Source organism: Caretta caretta, chromosome 8 (assembly GCF_965140235.1).
Source record: "Caretta caretta isolate rCarCar2 chromosome 8, rCarCar1.hap1, whole genome shotgun sequence".
NCBI lineage: Eukaryota > Metazoa > Chordata > Testudines > Cheloniidae > Caretta > Caretta caretta.
In genome coordinates, this window is record NC_134213.1 from 1,787,572 (window position 1) to 1,803,714 (window position 16,143).

At 56.9% G+C, this 16,143-nt stretch overlaps 1 protein-coding gene across 5 annotated transcripts in view; it reads right to left on the reverse strand.

The window, feature by feature from the left end:
• Positions 1–16,143, reverse strand: part of CPLX2 (complexin 2) — a 75,054-nt gene that overhangs the window by 45,091 nt on the left and 13,820 nt on the right. For 4 of the 5 annotated variants that reach the window (XM_048860088.2, XM_048860091.2, XM_048860089.2 and 1 more), the window contains one exon: positions 4,057–4,093. Coding sequence is in view for 1 of the 5 variants with exons in the window: in XM_075131222.1 (XP_074987323.1) it covers positions 4,057–4,093 (37 nt within the window). In the remaining 4 variants the exon portion in view is untranslated. Of the gene's footprint in view, positions 1–4,056; positions 4,094–5,986; positions 6,091–16,143 lie in introns of those variants that run through there. The other variant, XM_075131221.1, reaches the window with a different exon arrangement.

The following is a 16,143-nucleotide window of genomic DNA, read 5'->3' on the forward strand; positions in this document are numbered from 1 at the left end:
GCGCTGTGGGGAGCCAAGATGGGCAGAGGAAGGGGTGGGGGCACTGGAGACAACCACAGAAGCCTGGGCAGCTCTGGCAGGATACAGGCAGAGAACAAGGATCAGGGCGATTCCTAAGGCGGGGTGGGGTGGGGGGGCGTTATCACTGAGCTGCCCCGCAGGGAAAGGGCCGAGAGGGATGTCAGGGACCAGAACCGTTCTGGGGCTCCCTCCACAGTCCTGCCGGTGCCCCTCAATCCTGACCTGCAGCCCCCCCCGAGAGGTGAAGGTGAAATGCTGTCAGAGGAGCACGGTCAGTGGTAGTGTTTCACCCCCGCTGTGCCCAGGTGCGAGCGACGCACGCGGCCCACTGCGGAGAGAAGGTGATCCCCGATGGCCATCCCGCACGGCCCCTCTGGAGTGCTCAACACACGACGACCCGCGTTTAAAATCCAGGTGAACCGTGCCGCGTGGACAGGGCCTTGCTCTTTGCACTGTGGTGCAGCTGGATGGTCACGGGCCACCGTGCGACACGGGGAGAACCGGCTCTCACCCGCCCTTGGTACCTGCCTGGGATGGGGCAAGGGGGGATGCAGCCCCCTGCATGGAGGAGTCCATAATAACCGTTGTGGGCTTGGTCCAGCCAGGGGAAATGGCTGGGCCTCCTGCCTCTGAGAGCAGTGGTGAGTGGCTAGTACCCACGGGCTCACCTGCCTGCCGGAGGGGCATTCACTCAGTGCTGGCCGGGTGCAGCCCATGGAGAAATAACCTCCCCAGCCAGGTCCTTCTCTGACCACAACCCCGCCGGCTGGGGCAGAGGTGGCCGAGCGTCTCCTTGCTGTGGGGCTCTGCGGGTTCGCCGAGACGTCCTCCCCTCCCCACAGCACTTGTGGAGCCTCAGTCCTGTGATCAAGGTGGACCTGGCGGCCACCTCCCCCGGGATCTGTCCTGACGGATTCGCTCTTTGGAGCACAGTCCCCGGGGGGAAGCGAATCCCAGCCACTGCCCACACAGAGACGGGCCGTGTGGCCTCGTGGGAGGCGAGCCCGGGGTCTGGTGGCAAGGCAGCGCGATCCAGTCCTGCCAAAGCAGAGATCAGCCCTGCGCCGCAGAGCCACTCCCCGGCCAGGCGAATGGGCTGCAGCCAGCACTATATGCACATGGAATCACCAACTCCGAGTGCGTGGGCAACACAGCAACAAGTGACTCCACCCTGGACAGATGCAAGGTCACCCCATTGCACGGAACAAGCCTCTCACTCCCCGCAGGGGCGGTGGGTTAGCAGGGACCCCAGGAAATGGCTCTATTCTGCCCTAGCACAACAGGCTTTGCCGGCCGAAGGTCCAGTTCTCTCACTGCAGGCTGAAGCCCCCGGCCCTTGTCTCCGTTCCCTGCCAGACAAGAGCCTCGCACCCGGCACGCTGGAGCCAGGGGAGTCGGGACGGGTTCTGGTGCAGCAGAGGGTGACCCCGTTCTAGCTGCCATTGCCTGGGATGGTGACAAGCAATCGAGGACTGGAGCCCAGGTCCCCGCACACTTGCTCCGCAGGCTGGGCTAGTCTCCTGTCTCCTTGCTGGCCCTGGCATGGCTTCTCCAGGTCCCCCGCACAGTCACCGCCTCCCCAACAGCCTCAGAGACCAATCGCTCCGACCATCCCCGGCCCCCAGCTCTCCCAGCCGCCCCGGCCGTGCGGTTCAATGGTGCCGCTGCGGTGCTGGGCGGGGGAGCGAGCCCTCTCTCTGCAACCTCACTGCCAGCACCGCTGCAGGCTCCTATGTGCGGCTCCCCCAGCAGCCGGGCGGTGGGCGGGAGAGAGACATTGCTGCCTGTTGTATTAAAAATAATCCAGCCGAGTGGAGATTCATTACAGATCAGTGTGACAGCCGGGGGAATGAACGAGCCCATCTATCAGTGCCTCCTTTGTTCCTGGGCTGGGTCCTTAAGCCTTTCCCGAGGCACTACGGCAGCATCTCAGCCTGGCCAGGTGCTGGGGCCAGTCTAACCAGACACAGGCCGGGCAGCGCCATCCGCCGTGTGCCAGCTCGCAGCTGGCTGGGTGAGCGCCCGGCTACTGCCCAGAGTCAGCAGTGCAGGCAGGCCGCGTTCCCTCGGCTCTGAGTGTGGGCAGCTTGGTACCCACAGTGCCCGGTAGGCTTGGCCCTGGAACTCGCCGCCAGTGTGGGGAGGGGAAGCCCCAAGCACCACTCACGAACGCCAGGAGATGCCGGGTGCGTTAGGAACTGCTGCCCTGATACACCAACCCTGTGCCCGCTGCACAGCTCCCATCAGGGCGTAGCTTTCCTCCCGACCCAGGGCCAGCTGAGAGCAGCCGATGGCATGTGTGGGTGTGACGAAGTGGGACTGTTCTTAATGTTTCCTCTGAATAGTGTGGGGGTGCCTCAGTTTCCCCTAGGCAGTTCTTAAGTATCTAGGTGGTGGGGTAAGGGTGTATGATCATTGCAGTGCCCTAGAGGGCAGGTGTGTGCAGGAGTCTGGACACAGAGAATGGCCGACACCCTGTTTCCTGGCAACTGATGGCCTGGGCCCTTCCCCCCCTGCAAGGTGAGAGCTGAAGGGTTGGAGAACAAAGGAATCAGGTGACCTCCTGGCCCGGGAAAGGAACAAAGCCCAGAGGAGGAGGGGCTGGAGGGGGTTTTCAGTTTGGGGCTGGCTGGGACATGGAGTGAAGTGCAGACGTGGTTGTCTGGCTCACTGCCCCCCAGAATGGACCCAGCTGAGGGGTCCCGCTCTCTGCACCTGCAAGCTCTGTTTTAGACCATGTTCCTGTCGTCTAATAAACCTTCTGTTTTACTGGCTGGCTGAGAGTCACGTCTGACTGCGGAGTTGGGGTGCAGGACCCTCTGGCTTCCCCAGGAGCCCCGCCTGAGCGGACTCGCTGGGGGAAGCGCACGGAGGGGCAGAGGATGCTGAATGCTCCGAGGTCAGACCCAGGAAGGTGGAAGCTGTGTGAGCTGCGTGTCCTGTAGACAGGCTGCTCACAGAAAGGCGACTACCCCAGAGTCCTGACTGGCTTCATGGGGAGCAGTTCCAGAGCATCGCCCAGGGACTCCGTGACAGTGGGGAACCCTTCAGCAGGGCAGGTAAGTGTTTCCCCAGCCAGATCTCCCAACTGGGCTTTGCAGCATGTTGCGAGGGGGAGGGAGAAGTTGTTCTGGTGACAGATCAACATCCCCTGCCCTCCACCAGCCGCCTCAGGGAGCCTCTTCCGAGGGGGCTGTCTCCCTTGCACAGCAGGGGGCTCATCGTACGAAATTCTGCACATGGAACAAGAGCGGGGGAAGAGGGGACAGACTGAGGCCCTGCATGCTGCCCCCACCCTTTCAGCAACACCCCCACAGCTGAGAGTTAATGCCCGGTCAATATAGCAACGGCTTAGAAAAGGCCCCAGTGCTTTAGCTACTGCTACCAAATGAGCAACGAGGACAGAAATCAAACCAGGCTGAGCCGAACACCCCCAGCCGCTGCCACTCCGTGCCTTGCGGTAGAATGGATCTAGGCGGGCGGATCCCAGGAGAAAGTTGGGTTTATTGACTTATTTCAGTTTCTTTCCAGCTCCCTGCTAGGCCGGGCACTACAGCTGTTCTAAAGAAAGCCTGAATGCAACACGGCCATCTCGCTGCTTTGCCCAACTTTTATCCACATGGGGCCAGAGCAACACAAAGCGCCCCGGGCATCTGGCCTCAACTCCCCCCGCCCCCAACTAAACAGCCTCCTAGGCACGCTGTCCAGACCCGAAACGCTCTGCATCACGCAGCAGGCCAGAGCCCCCCCAGGATTTCAGTTCAGCATCAGCAGTGCAGGGCCAGCTCAGGGCAACATCACAGGATACAACAAATCCCACCAGAATGCCGGGGGTTGGGGCGGGTCACAGGCTAACGCAAGTCGGCCCCAGTCTATCACAGCACGCTGAGTTCGCTCCCCGACAATAACCAGGGCCTGAGTCTTTCCCTGGGAGTTCCTGGGTGGAAGGGGGATATGGGCAGTAATGGGCTGGTGCAGCCCCTGGGAAGTTATCTCCTCGCACTCTAAAGCAGGAAGGGGAGGTTTGGTGCTTACCTTGATCTCCACCCTGGGGTCGGGCAGCAGTAAGAGCCTGGGGAGAGAACAGAAAAGAGTGAAAATCCAAAGGCAAACTCTGTGCTTAGGAGGGGAAAGGGGGCTCCTGCGGGGTTCAGGATGACAGACCCCAGGGCTGCCTGGCTGAGTATCTGACAGTGGCAGCACTGGGTGCTGCAGAGGAAGGTGTAGGGACCCTGCAGGGGAAGATGGGGGATCTGGCCCCAAGAAGGTCTCCTCCCAACCCCAATGATTAGAGATTGCACCTGTGACGCTCCATGGCAGGAGAGTTCAGGGAAAGTGACTGTACCGGGGGGCTCAGATACCCGGGGGATGGGCCCGACGCAGAACAGGTTAGAAGAACAAGATGACGCCAACTTTCTCAGGCATATTCATGAGCTTCCTCTTACATTTTGCTCAGCCCTGTTTTGGATGATGAGAGACCCTCCGCCACCCCCCGGCTCCTGGCTTCCACACGGACATGGTCTCTCATATGCAGTCATCCCCTGGCCACGCAGGCCGACAAGCACAGAGACTCCTCCAGCACCAGCAGGGAGAAGGAGATGGGGGAAACCAGCGTCATGCCCCTGGAGCGAGCACGGTCCCAGCTCAGTGACAAACAGGGTCCCTAGGGAGCATGGCCAAGCCCTGGAGGGCTGCCCTGATGCTGACAATCCTGCTGACTGGCTACTCCCCTTCCCAAAGTAACAGCCCTGACAGCGCTCGATGACGGACCCTGTCAGTTTCCCCGAGGCCAGGCTCCGTTCCCTCCCCAGCCCTGCTGCGGTATGCCTTTCTGGCTCTAGCCAAGGGCCGAAGGACATTCATGCTCCAGCCTGGTTTAATCGCAGACCCTGTGCCAGCTGGGGAGTTGGCACTGATGGATCGTCTCATCTCAGTGTGACAGCAGAAGGGAGAACTAGACCCCGCGCAGCCTCCAGAACCTTGCTCCTGTCCTCTGGAGCCCCTGGCAGCACAGGGCCGAGTGACTGACCGGCCTCCCTGCTCGGCAGGGCGCGGGTGCAGCAGATCTGCCAGGTGGGGAAGGTTCTCAGCGCCGCCAAGTTCACAACATGGACTCCTCCCCACTCCCAGCCCCACAGCCGGGGGGGCCGAGGGGAGAGTGCACAGGGCTGGAGGCTGAATGCTAGCACTCTTCGCCCCTTTAAACGGAGCCCAGAGCAGCCCCTCGGGGGGGGGGGGGGGGAGCGCCGGCAGCTCCTGCCGGATGGAAGTTCTGGCTGCAACGTGCCCAGCGGCACACCCCCTCCCTCCTGGCTGCCTGCCCTGCGGATGGATGCGGGGACACGCCGCACCAGCCTGACAGACCCTGGATGCGGGTCGCTACAGGAACATGGCGGCCGCTCCCCCACAGCGCTGATATGACTCCGGCCCCACACAGCGTCCCTCAGCCAGAGCCCCGCACTCCCCAGGTCTGCCCAGCTCTTGTGTATTCCTCTGTCTCCGTGAGCAGTGAGCACCACGGACTCGGCCAATGGTGGACATTCACGCCTAGCCCCCAGGCCCTGCTCCGGGGTCCCTCCTGCCTCCCCCTTCCCTTCGGCAGACCCCAGCCAGCAGGGCTCCTGTCCTTGTCCCTCTCGCTCCGCGTTCGACTCCCCCCCGGCGCAGCTGTGCTCTCGTGCTCACTCTCCAGCCCAGCCCACCGCTTTGAGCTCTGGTGCAGTCACCAGCAGCTGGCTATTGTTACTCCTTTGGTTTCCTTATGGTCCCCTTCCGATCTCCACCCAGCTGAATGGACCGCAGGCGTTACCTGCGTAACGCGGACCCGGCCCTGAAAGGACTCCCCAGAGGCACAGTGAGACCCGAGCCACCCCCCCACCCCCTGAGCTTTGCTCGCAGCAGCAGACGAGCCGGGGTGCCCAGCCATCCAGCCCGGGCACAGAGCGAGGAGGCCCAGGAAGGTTACCTGAAAGGCCAGGGTCCAGGGAGCAGGAAGCTGCGGATCGACTTAGGATTGCGGTGGAGGAACAGGGGAATGGTCTGGCATCACCAAGGCCGGCACAAGCCACAAGCTGTCCAAACCGGCCTTCCCCAGAGAGTGGAGAGGTGGGAGAGGCAGCGTGTAACAGAGAATAATTCAACCTGGCTACACGGCCGCTGAACTCCAGGCCTGCCGCAGCCCATTGGTGCAGGGCAGTTATTTATCCCCCCCCCCCCCCCCCGGGCCCTGACAGCGGCTGCAGAAAATAATTATCAGCTCTCCTCATCTGTAAAGAGGATTAAAAGCGGTTAACTCAATTTACAGAGGCTTTGTTGTGTCGGTTTTCCCCAGGCTGCTGCGCAGGGAGATTTCCACACAGCCACTTATGCCACTTTTACCCGGCTGTCTTCTGGAGGTAATTGGGTTTTGGAAGAGCCTGTTTAAAATGCGTAACCCGGCCTTGTAAACAAAACCAAGCCAGCACCCGCGGAGCAGAGCAAACACCCGCACCGCGCCATGCTGACCCCTTGGCAGATGAGTGGGTCTGGGCCGCTGAGAGCTCCAGGGGTTTTGCCGCCGGGCCCGGAGGCACCTCACCCCCGTCCTGGGAAATGCCAGGGGACAAGTCCTGGAAATCCAAAGTCAGTCCCTTGGCGTCCGGGGAGCGGAGTGACGCTGGAGTGGCTGGGAGCAGAGCCCGGCCCAACGTCTTTTAGAGCCTTTGCCAGGTTCGGGGGGTGAGCTGCTTTGGGGCGTTACCCTGGCCCCAGCACCCCACTGGGCGAGGGGTGTGGGGGGGCCCTTCACTAATCAGTGCCTGGGCACGGGTACCAGTGCAAGCTGGCGGCCCGGGGACTGCGGTGACCTCTGTCTGCAAATGGGCTCGGCATTGGCAGGGCTGCCACCCCCAGCTGCTCTGCACCAACCCTGGCCTGGAGGGTCCCCCCTCCTTGGACGGCAGAGCAGGCCTGGGCCTCCGGTACCACCAGTGCAGACTCATACACGACCTCCAACCCCCTGCCCTGTTCACGGGGCGTCGGAGCCTTTCCCTGCACTTGGCGCGAGCGACTGGCGGCCGGCACTGCCCTAGGCCGCCCGTTCTGAGCTCAGGCGTTAGAGAAGCCACCATTGTCCTGTCCCCTCATCCAGCTGGGGAGGAAAGCCAGCGTGCCCCCCCGATGCACCAGAACACACACGCTTCAAACCAGGGGCAGCCCCCTGGAGATTAACTGCCCCCCCAGCCCCCTGGAGATTAACTGCCCCCCCAGCCCCCTGAAGATTAACTGCCCCCCCCCCCGACTCCCTGGAGGCTGATCTGCTTTTATTCTCCTTGAGGCCAGTGCTCAGAATTGACCCCCCCCCACCCCATTGCAGCCCATTCTCCTGCCAGCACAAACAGGGGGAGGTGCGTTTCATTCCCCAGCCCCACACCGCGTGCACCAGCGCGCCCCACGGGTAACAGACACCCTAAAGAAGCTGCTGAAGCCAGAGCTGGATGCCCAGAAAACGAAGTGACCCAGATCAGTGCAGACTGTGGCTGCCCCAGGGACTTAATGACCCAGCTGGGAAGAGCCTCCCTGAGTCTGACTCTTGGGGTCTGTAAGAAGCACTGGCCACTCTCCATCTGTCTGCTGCAGTGACCCCTCCCAGAGCCCTGACTGATGGCACGTGGCTGGCAGCACAGGGCAACGCCCAGCCTGGGCAGCCGTGCTGGACAAGCTCCCCTTGCTGGCACTTTGCTGTTGCCGTGGGCCGGGACACGGTGATGCTAACTCTACTGAGGTCCAGGAGGCTGCTCAGCCAGGACGTGTGTGTGAGTCTCCTGCTGCTTCTATACCGAGGCCTGACAAGAAATGCCAAGCCCCCGGTGGGAGACGCCAGCTATGTTGCTGAGGGCGACGCTCCTAATTGGGGCTGTACCCGTGGGCTGGACCAGTCACAGAGGGGCGGGGGCTAGTCGGGGCCCAGCCTGGGGATGTACCTGACCCATACAGATCAGGAACCATCCCCCAGGGCCAATGTCACGCCACTGTCCAGCACAATCCACAGAGCTACTTGGGTAAGCAACAGGCCATGGGCCTACCTGGGTGGCATCAAGGCACTCTGGTATGTGCATGGGTTATTTGGTCCCACAGCTGGTCTGGAAGGGGTTATAGAAGCACAGGGGAAGGGGGCAGAGGAGGCTACCCTAGGGAAAAGGTGTACAGCCTCCCCATTCCCCAGCTAGAGGGGACATGGCGGGCGAGCGGAGTAGTTACCCAGTAGCTTGAGTTGATTTGTTCTGCATTTGAATTGGTTGCAGAAAACAAGGCCAGCCCCCGGCAAAGGGACAGGGTGAGACCAGCTGCAGGGACTTTGTGTTTCCTTCCACAGCGGGTGAATCTGGGGCACACCCTCAGGGCACCTCTGCCACCCCTCCAGCCTGGCACTCACCAACCAGGGCACCTGCCCAAACTTCCAACTGCACAAAAGCGTAGACCACGCAAGCACCTTCCTCTGAACAGGTGTTCACGCACGCACCGCCCACCCGCGTATGCTCATCTTCAGGGAAACAAACAGCTACCCTCTTGCACGCGCGCGTACACACACACACATACGTGAGCGCATCAGACAACAGCATCTACTCTATTCTGGAACACCAAAGCACTTCACGGGGCCGTAAAAAAAGCAAGCTCTAGAATTAGCGTCCAAAAGAGCCTGTCTTCTAATGCAAACTCCTTCGCAGCGCAGGCCGCAGGGAGAGGGGGGCTGGCGCACCCTGAAGATTTGGGGAAAGGCCCTGGTCAGGGTGGGGCTCAGCAGGGCTTGCAATGCCCATGAGTGCTGCTAAAAGCAACACTGCGCAGCCTTTGCACGAGGGGGATGGGAAGTGGTGAAGGGATCTTACTGTTCCTGGAATATGAGGGAGGGACTGAGGTGGCTGAGTCAGGAACTAGCCCCCCCATGCAAGCTGCCTCCATTGGACCCTGACCCCCTGCTATCCCAGCCCTGGGCTCCCTACACACAGCTCGGCTGATGCCCTCCTGGCTCACAACTCCCCCCTAGTCCAGTGCTGGACCCCCAAACACAACTTTGCCGACACCCCTTGGTCCCAACCTGCAGCCTCCCCCCACTATTCCAGTGCCTAGGGCTGCCCCCTGGTCCCCACCCGTGTGGATGCCTGGAGCTTTCCCACCCTAGACAGCTCTGCCATTGTGCACCCAGGGAAGGCTGGCACTCACAGCAATCATTAGCTCATCTCAGATGTGCACTTTTTATTCCTCTTTGCTTTGCCCCAGGAGTCCCCATTCAAAGTTTTACTCTCCTGTTCTTAGCACAAGCCAAATCCACCGCAATGCTTGAGATTCACCCAAACTTAGTGGACTCGAAGCTCCGACAACAGCACCTGGCTGCATTGCTGGATGCAAGACAAAGCTGAAACAGTTGCCAAACAATTAAAAGAGCAGCAGTAATGAGGTGAAGCTGCTACCCAAGTACCTCCCCTGGCTTCCCAAAGGGATTTCTATCCCCCACACTGCAGACAGGGAAACAAATTCCAAAAGTGTAAGTGGCTTGTCCCCGTTCACACACAACTCCTGGGCCAAGCTGAGCCATGAAACCAAGAATCTTGTTATCCAAACTTTCTGTAGCTACGCAACAACTCCTGATCACAGCTCTAAAACCATGCAGACAGCTGGCTGTTAGGAGCAGCTCTTCCCATGCAGAGAGAACACCAATTCGCAAGTTGTCAGCACGTAATGCCTTCCATCCAACCACAGCTGTTCCAGCACATGCTTTGCCTTCCCAGGGATGTTTGCAGGCTTGCAAAGTAAACACAGGCAACCTGGGCAACCAGATTTCCCAAGTATGTGGCTATTATTACCCAGAATACACTGGGGCACATATGCAAATTGTTTGATGCACAAATTGTCCATTGGCCACCAGGAACTGCAGTCCTCTGTATAATGAGCTGCGTCACAACCTGCTGCTTGACTTTCCTTGGCTTTCTGGAGGAGACAATGCATGGACCGGTCATCCCAGGAACTCTGCACTGGTGCAGCTTTCTCAGGGGCAGTAGTGTAGACAGGGCTCAGGGAGTTTCACTTCCCTGTTGTTGGCTCCAGTTACCAAAGCTCTTTCTACATTCCTGCCTCCACCATTGTTACCAGCAGGAGACTACTGGGCCTGGGTAGACGGGAAACGCTTACAGCCAACCTGAAAATGCATCGGGCGTTAGTCATGTGACGCTAATCCCTGGATCTCTAAAATGTCCCCAAGAGGAAATGTTTCCCCAGGCTTGGTCACTGTCCTGTTTCAAATGGAAACAGACGGTTCTACACAGGCATGGCCCTTCCCCCGCAGGGTTTGCCAGTGCAGGGCCCAGGGCTTCATTTGCAATGAAACAGGTGCCGGGGCTCAAGCATTTACATTCCATGGCTCAAGCAATTTTTTTACATTCATAACTGATGCAGCAAGGCCAGAGGTGCCGGGCTCCGAACTGCTGAGCCCAGAGGTGCTGGGCTCTGAACTGCCAGGCCTGGGGGTGCCGGGCTCTGACCTGCCAGGCCCAGAAGTGCAGGGCTCTGAACTGCTGAGCCCAGAGGTGCCAGGCTGTGACCTGCCAGGCCCAGAGGTTGCCAGGCTCTGACCTGCCAGGCCCAGAGGTGCCGGGCTCTGAACTGCTGAGCCCAGAGGTGCCAGGCTGTGAACTGCCAGGCCCAGAGGTGCCGGGCTCTGATCTGCCAGGCCCAGAGGTGCCAGGCTCTGACCTGCCAGGCCCAGAGGTGCCAGGCTCTGAACTGCCAGGCCTGGGGGTGCCGGGCTCTGACCTGCCAGGCCCAGAGGTGCCAGGCTGTGAACTGCCAGGCCCAGAGGTGCCGGGCTCTGACCTGCCAGGCCCAGAGGTGCTGGGGCCCTGGCACAAATTCCGGGCTGGCTGGGCCGTGCGTGCGAGTACGCACAGAGGGTTGATGAGAGGTGAAAGCAAAATGGTGCGACTGGGCCAGACCCGCTGTCGCAGTGGCAAGAGCACAGAGCTCAGACCGGGAACTCACTTCACCCAACGCAGGTCTCTCTGTCAGCCAGGCCCAACCCTGAGGGCCCTTCCCCCCGGCAGAGATCTCACTGATCTCGGTACAGAGACCCCCGTCCTTCCATGCAACCTCCGGGGCAGATTGCTGCATTCTTGTGGCGCCGCCCCGGCAGGTCCAGCTTCAGGACTGGGGCGTAGTAGGGACGGCAGGGTGAGAGCGAGACAGACGCTTGCTCTCCGTGTAATGTACGGAGCCAGGCTTGGCCCCGCGAGCTGCTCTGGGCTGGGTGCTGCTCAGCCTGGTGGCAGGAACTGGCTGCTGGTGTTTAACCTGGCGGTTGCCCCTTTCATAGATTCCAAGGCCAGAGGGGAGCATGGTGCTGAGTCTGACCCTCTGGACGGCACTGGCCACAGTTCTGCCCCCAATTATCCACAATAGCAAATGTCTATCACCATGGAAAGACACAACCCACCCTCTGCCTTTGCTTTGCTGCCAGCTCCTGTTTCCCAGGGTGCAGGAGGTGTGCTCCTGGGTGCTGGGTGGGGCTCCCCTTCCCTGCAGTCGTGTTTCTCTTGCCCAGGTGCCCGGGCTGGCAGTCGGCTCGGGTTTTCTGCTGCTTGGCTCGTTGCTGCCAGGCCTACGGCATAGGAAGACCAGGCCACGGGGAGAGCAGCAGCACCATATGGCACCCTGCTCAATTATTGCTGTGTGTGTTTCCTGAGGTGCTGTTTGCAGGCATGGTTTGTAAATTGTTGTCAGAACAGCCTGGACAATTGTTTGGCTGATTCCAGGGGGTTCCCGTTTCTGAGACACAGGAGAACTTGCTGGGGAAGGGAGGGGCACGCTTGCTAGGGGTGAGCAGGCAGGGGAGACCACCAGCTTAATTCCTGGTTAGCGATTGTCATAAATATAAAGGGAAGGCTAACCACCTTTAAATCCCTCCTGGCCAGAGGAAAAACCCTTTCACCTGTAAAGGGTTAAGAAGCTAGGATAACCTTGCTGGCACCTGACCAAAATGACCAATGAGGAGACAAGATACTTTCAAAGCTGGAGGGTGGGAGAAACAAAGGTTCTCTCTGTCTGTGTGTTGCTTTTGCCAGGACCAGAGCAGGAATGCAGGTCCGAACTCCTGTAAAGGGCTAATAAGCAATCTAGATAGATATGCGTTAGATTCTGTTTTGTTTAAATGGCTGATAAAATAAGCTGTGCTGAATGGAATGGATATTCCTGTTTTTGTGTCTTTTTGTAACTTAAGGTTTTGCCTAGAGGGATTCTCTATGTTTTGAATCTGATTACCCTGTAAGGTATTTACCATTCTGATTTTACAGAGGTGATTCTTTTACTTTTTCTTCAATTAAAATTCTTCTTTTAAGAACCTGATTGCTTTTTCATTGTTCTTAAGATCCAAGGGTTTGGGTCTGTGTTCACCTATGCAAATTCGTGAGGATTTTTATCAAGCCTTTCCCAGGAAAGGGGGTGTAGGGTTTGGGAGGATTTTGGGGGGAAAGACGTTTCCAAGCGGGCTCTTTCCCTGTTTGTTAGACGTTTGATGGTGGCAGCAATAAAGTCCAAGGGCAAAAGGTAAAATAGTTTGTACCTTGGGGAAGTTTTAACCTAAGCTGGTAAAAATAAGCTTAGGGGGTTTTTCATGCAGGTCCCCACGTCTGTACTCTAGAGTTTCATAGATACTAAGGTCAGAAGGGACCATTATGATCATCTAGTCTGACCTCCTGCACAATGCAGGCCACAGAAGCTCACCCACCCACTCCTGCAAAAAACCTCATCTATGTTCAGAGTGGGGAAGGAACCTTGACATGGTGGCAGAGCGGTGGGATTAACTTGAAATCATTTTGAGCTCAATTTGAGATTTTTTGAACCAGAAGCACAGATTTTTTTAAAAGGAAATATTTTTTTTTTCCTTTGGGCTGCTGGAAAGCAGGTTTTAAGCTGAAAGCAGTTAGAGGTTTTTTGTCTCTGCTTGGGGGCCAGAGCAGAGACAAAAGGGAATTGTCTTTTGTGAGCTGGAGTTTTCTCTACCTAAAGGCAGGGTAGTTAACCTCCTGCAGGGAAATTCACAAGTCTTCACAGACCTGAAGTTGTTTTGACCTAAGAGCAACTCGAGGGGTTTTCTGTCTATTTGCCTGGAGACAAAGGTGTTAGGTTTTTTTTTAAGGTTTAATTTTTCTGTAGGCTGACAGTCACGATCTGAGAACATCGGTATCCGGTTACAGCACAACCTCTCTCTATATATGTATATATATTTGACAAGCCAAGTTTTTTGTTTGTTTGTTTGTTTTTATTTCTAACTCTCGGGTGTAAAGTTAGTTAAAAACAGAGAGGCAAACATGACAGAGCCCAAGGCAGAAACAGCCAAAGAGGCTGCCCACAGGAGAGAACTGGAGACAGAAAAAAACCAAGAGGCTGCCCACAGGAGAGCTATGGAGGCAGCGAAAGAGGCAGAAAAACACCAAGAGGCTGCTCATAGGAGAGCTATGGAGGCAAAGGAAAAAGAAATGGAGGCAAAGGAAAAAGAAATGGAGGAGAGGGAAAAAGAGAGGAAGCATGAACTGGAGTTGGAGAAGGTAAGGGCTGAGCGGAATCTACTGGATAACCCTAACAATCCTTCCCCAACAATCCACAAATGGGAGCGACTATGTCCACAGTATGATGAATCCAGTGATATTGCTGAATATTTTCTCACCTTTGAGAGACTGTGCACTCTCCATAAAATTCCTGAAGCTCACAAGATGACCACATTGGTCGCAAAATTAACTGGAAGAGCTCTGGACATATTCAATAAGATGCCTATTGATGAGGCTTCTGACTATAATAAGTTCAAGGATTTGGTTTTAAAGCAATTTCAAATTACATCTGAAACGTATAGAGTAAAATTTCGAACCCTTAAGAGAGGGCCTGGACTAAGTAATGTGGCTTATCTAAACCAGATAAGGGATCTGTTAGATAAATGGGTCCAAGGAAGGGGTGTCACTAGCTTTGACGGAATGTGTGATTTGATAGCTCAGGAGCAATTCCTGAATATGTCCAAGGAGGAAATAAAACAGTGTTTATGGGATAAGGAAATGGACTCAGCAGAAAGTCTTGCTTCTTATGCTGATCGATACGAGCAGTCCCAGACCGCCAGAGAGGCAGGGCAAGCTGGTTAGCCTTCCCTTTATATTTATGACAGGGGTCATAAAGAATCACCCAGCTGCTCTGTTCCAATCTGAGCCGGTGATTTGTCAGCGAGAGACAGAGACCTGGCAGCAGCAGCAACGTAATTGACTCTAATAGAGATTTTGTGGAGTGACACCCCAGCCGGAGCCAGAGCCGAGTTTTGTTTGCACACAGTGCTGGGCATGTCAGACACCCACAGAGGCCATTAGTCAGACTCGGCCACCCTGGGCTGTCGACTGTGTACAGTGTTTCAGGTTTTGGGACACGTGAAAAGATGCCTGATTTGTCTGGCAAGGCAAGCGAACAGCCAGGTGAAAAGCTGAGCCAGCGACCTGATCAGGTGAACAACCTGGTCAACCGTCCAATCAGGTAAACAACTGGGTTAGCAAACGAATCTCAGTGCTAGCCAGGAAAGTGTTTAGACAAGATAAATAATGAATCGCTTTGTAACAATGTAGTTAAGGCAGCACCTGAACGAGGGGGTGCACTTGCGTTTAACCCTGTGCTGGGCCCTGTTTCAGGGAACTGATCGCTCACTGAAGCAGTGAATACACGACATACTTCTTCAGCTCCAGAGTCTGTCTGTAAACCTGGGCGATTCGGACAATCCTGCAGCAGCCAAAATGGGCGTGCAGGTCCTTTCTTTTGGGAGAACCTTGCCACCCTGCTGCTGCTGGCCCATTTTCTGAACTGATGCTAAAGCAGAGGGTTCGGCACCCCTGGGGCAGGGTCTCCGGCCTGAGCTATGCAGGAGGTGGGGCTAGATGCTCAGGCTGCTCCCTTCTGGCCTGGAGTCTGAATCCGTGCAATGTTTGGGGGCAGGTTTCCTCCCTTCACTGTGTGATGTCAGGATCGTCAGAAGGTCTGATGTACCTGGGCCTGCCCTTCGGGGATTCACAGCCCGACTGGAAGCAGGAAGCACCAAACATCTTCAGGGAATCCCAGGCATGGGGTGTAGATTTACAGCCACTGGAGGGGTCCATATTTCACTCCCCTTCTCAGGGCCACTCAGTTCTGCTCCCCTGAATACGATTTCTCAGGTTGCAACACTGATAGCAGCCAGGAGGAAGCTGCTTTGCCCCTGGGATACTCGGTGGCTGGGGTCACCAGCGACACCATCTATCTGCAGTGAGGCCCTGAAAGGCTGATCAGACACAAACACTCATTTGCTTTTTAGATCTAGGTTTTGTCCCATGATGCCATTAGAACAGAGAAGTGGAAGTCAGGACTCCTGGGTTCTATTCCCAGCTGTCCCTCACAAGCCTGCTACCTGGCGTGAGTCACATGACCTCTATGCCTTTGATTCCCCATGTATACAATAATACCCGGCCATGGGCAATCACACACTAGGGTTGCCAATTTTGATTGGATGTATTCCTGGAGATTTCGTCACATGACATAATCTTTAATTGAGCCTCCAGGCCAATCCTGGAGGGTTGGCAACCCTATCACATGCTCTTCTGTTGTGATGCCTGCAAACCAAAGTCAGTGGCTTGGCAGCTGGTGCACTGTGCCTGCTGCTGCTCATTGTCTCACTATTCCCTTCCGCTCCTCCAATCCGCTAGATCGACCTTTGATCCTTAGGTGGAAGCTCTTTGAGGTAGGGGCTCCTGGGTCTGTGGATGTGCAGTGCCTGGCGCCGAGGGACCCTGCTCCCTGACTGGGGCTGCTGGACACTACCGCAATAGTGTCACTGACCCCAGGTGGAAGGTACTGGTGTTATCCTTAGACTGTAAGCTCAGTGGGGCAGAGCCCGTGTCTCTATTTGCCTTTGCCCAGAACCCAGCACCGTACAGCTCTGACCCTGACTGGAGTCCCTGACTGCTGCTGTCATGCACATGCGGAATTAAGAATCGTTATTCTCATTAATACTCCCTATTACTAATACTTTTTCTCCTTGAAACCCACGGGCAGGTTCCATGGTGCTCAGTGAAGCAAACCCTGCCATTACTGTGT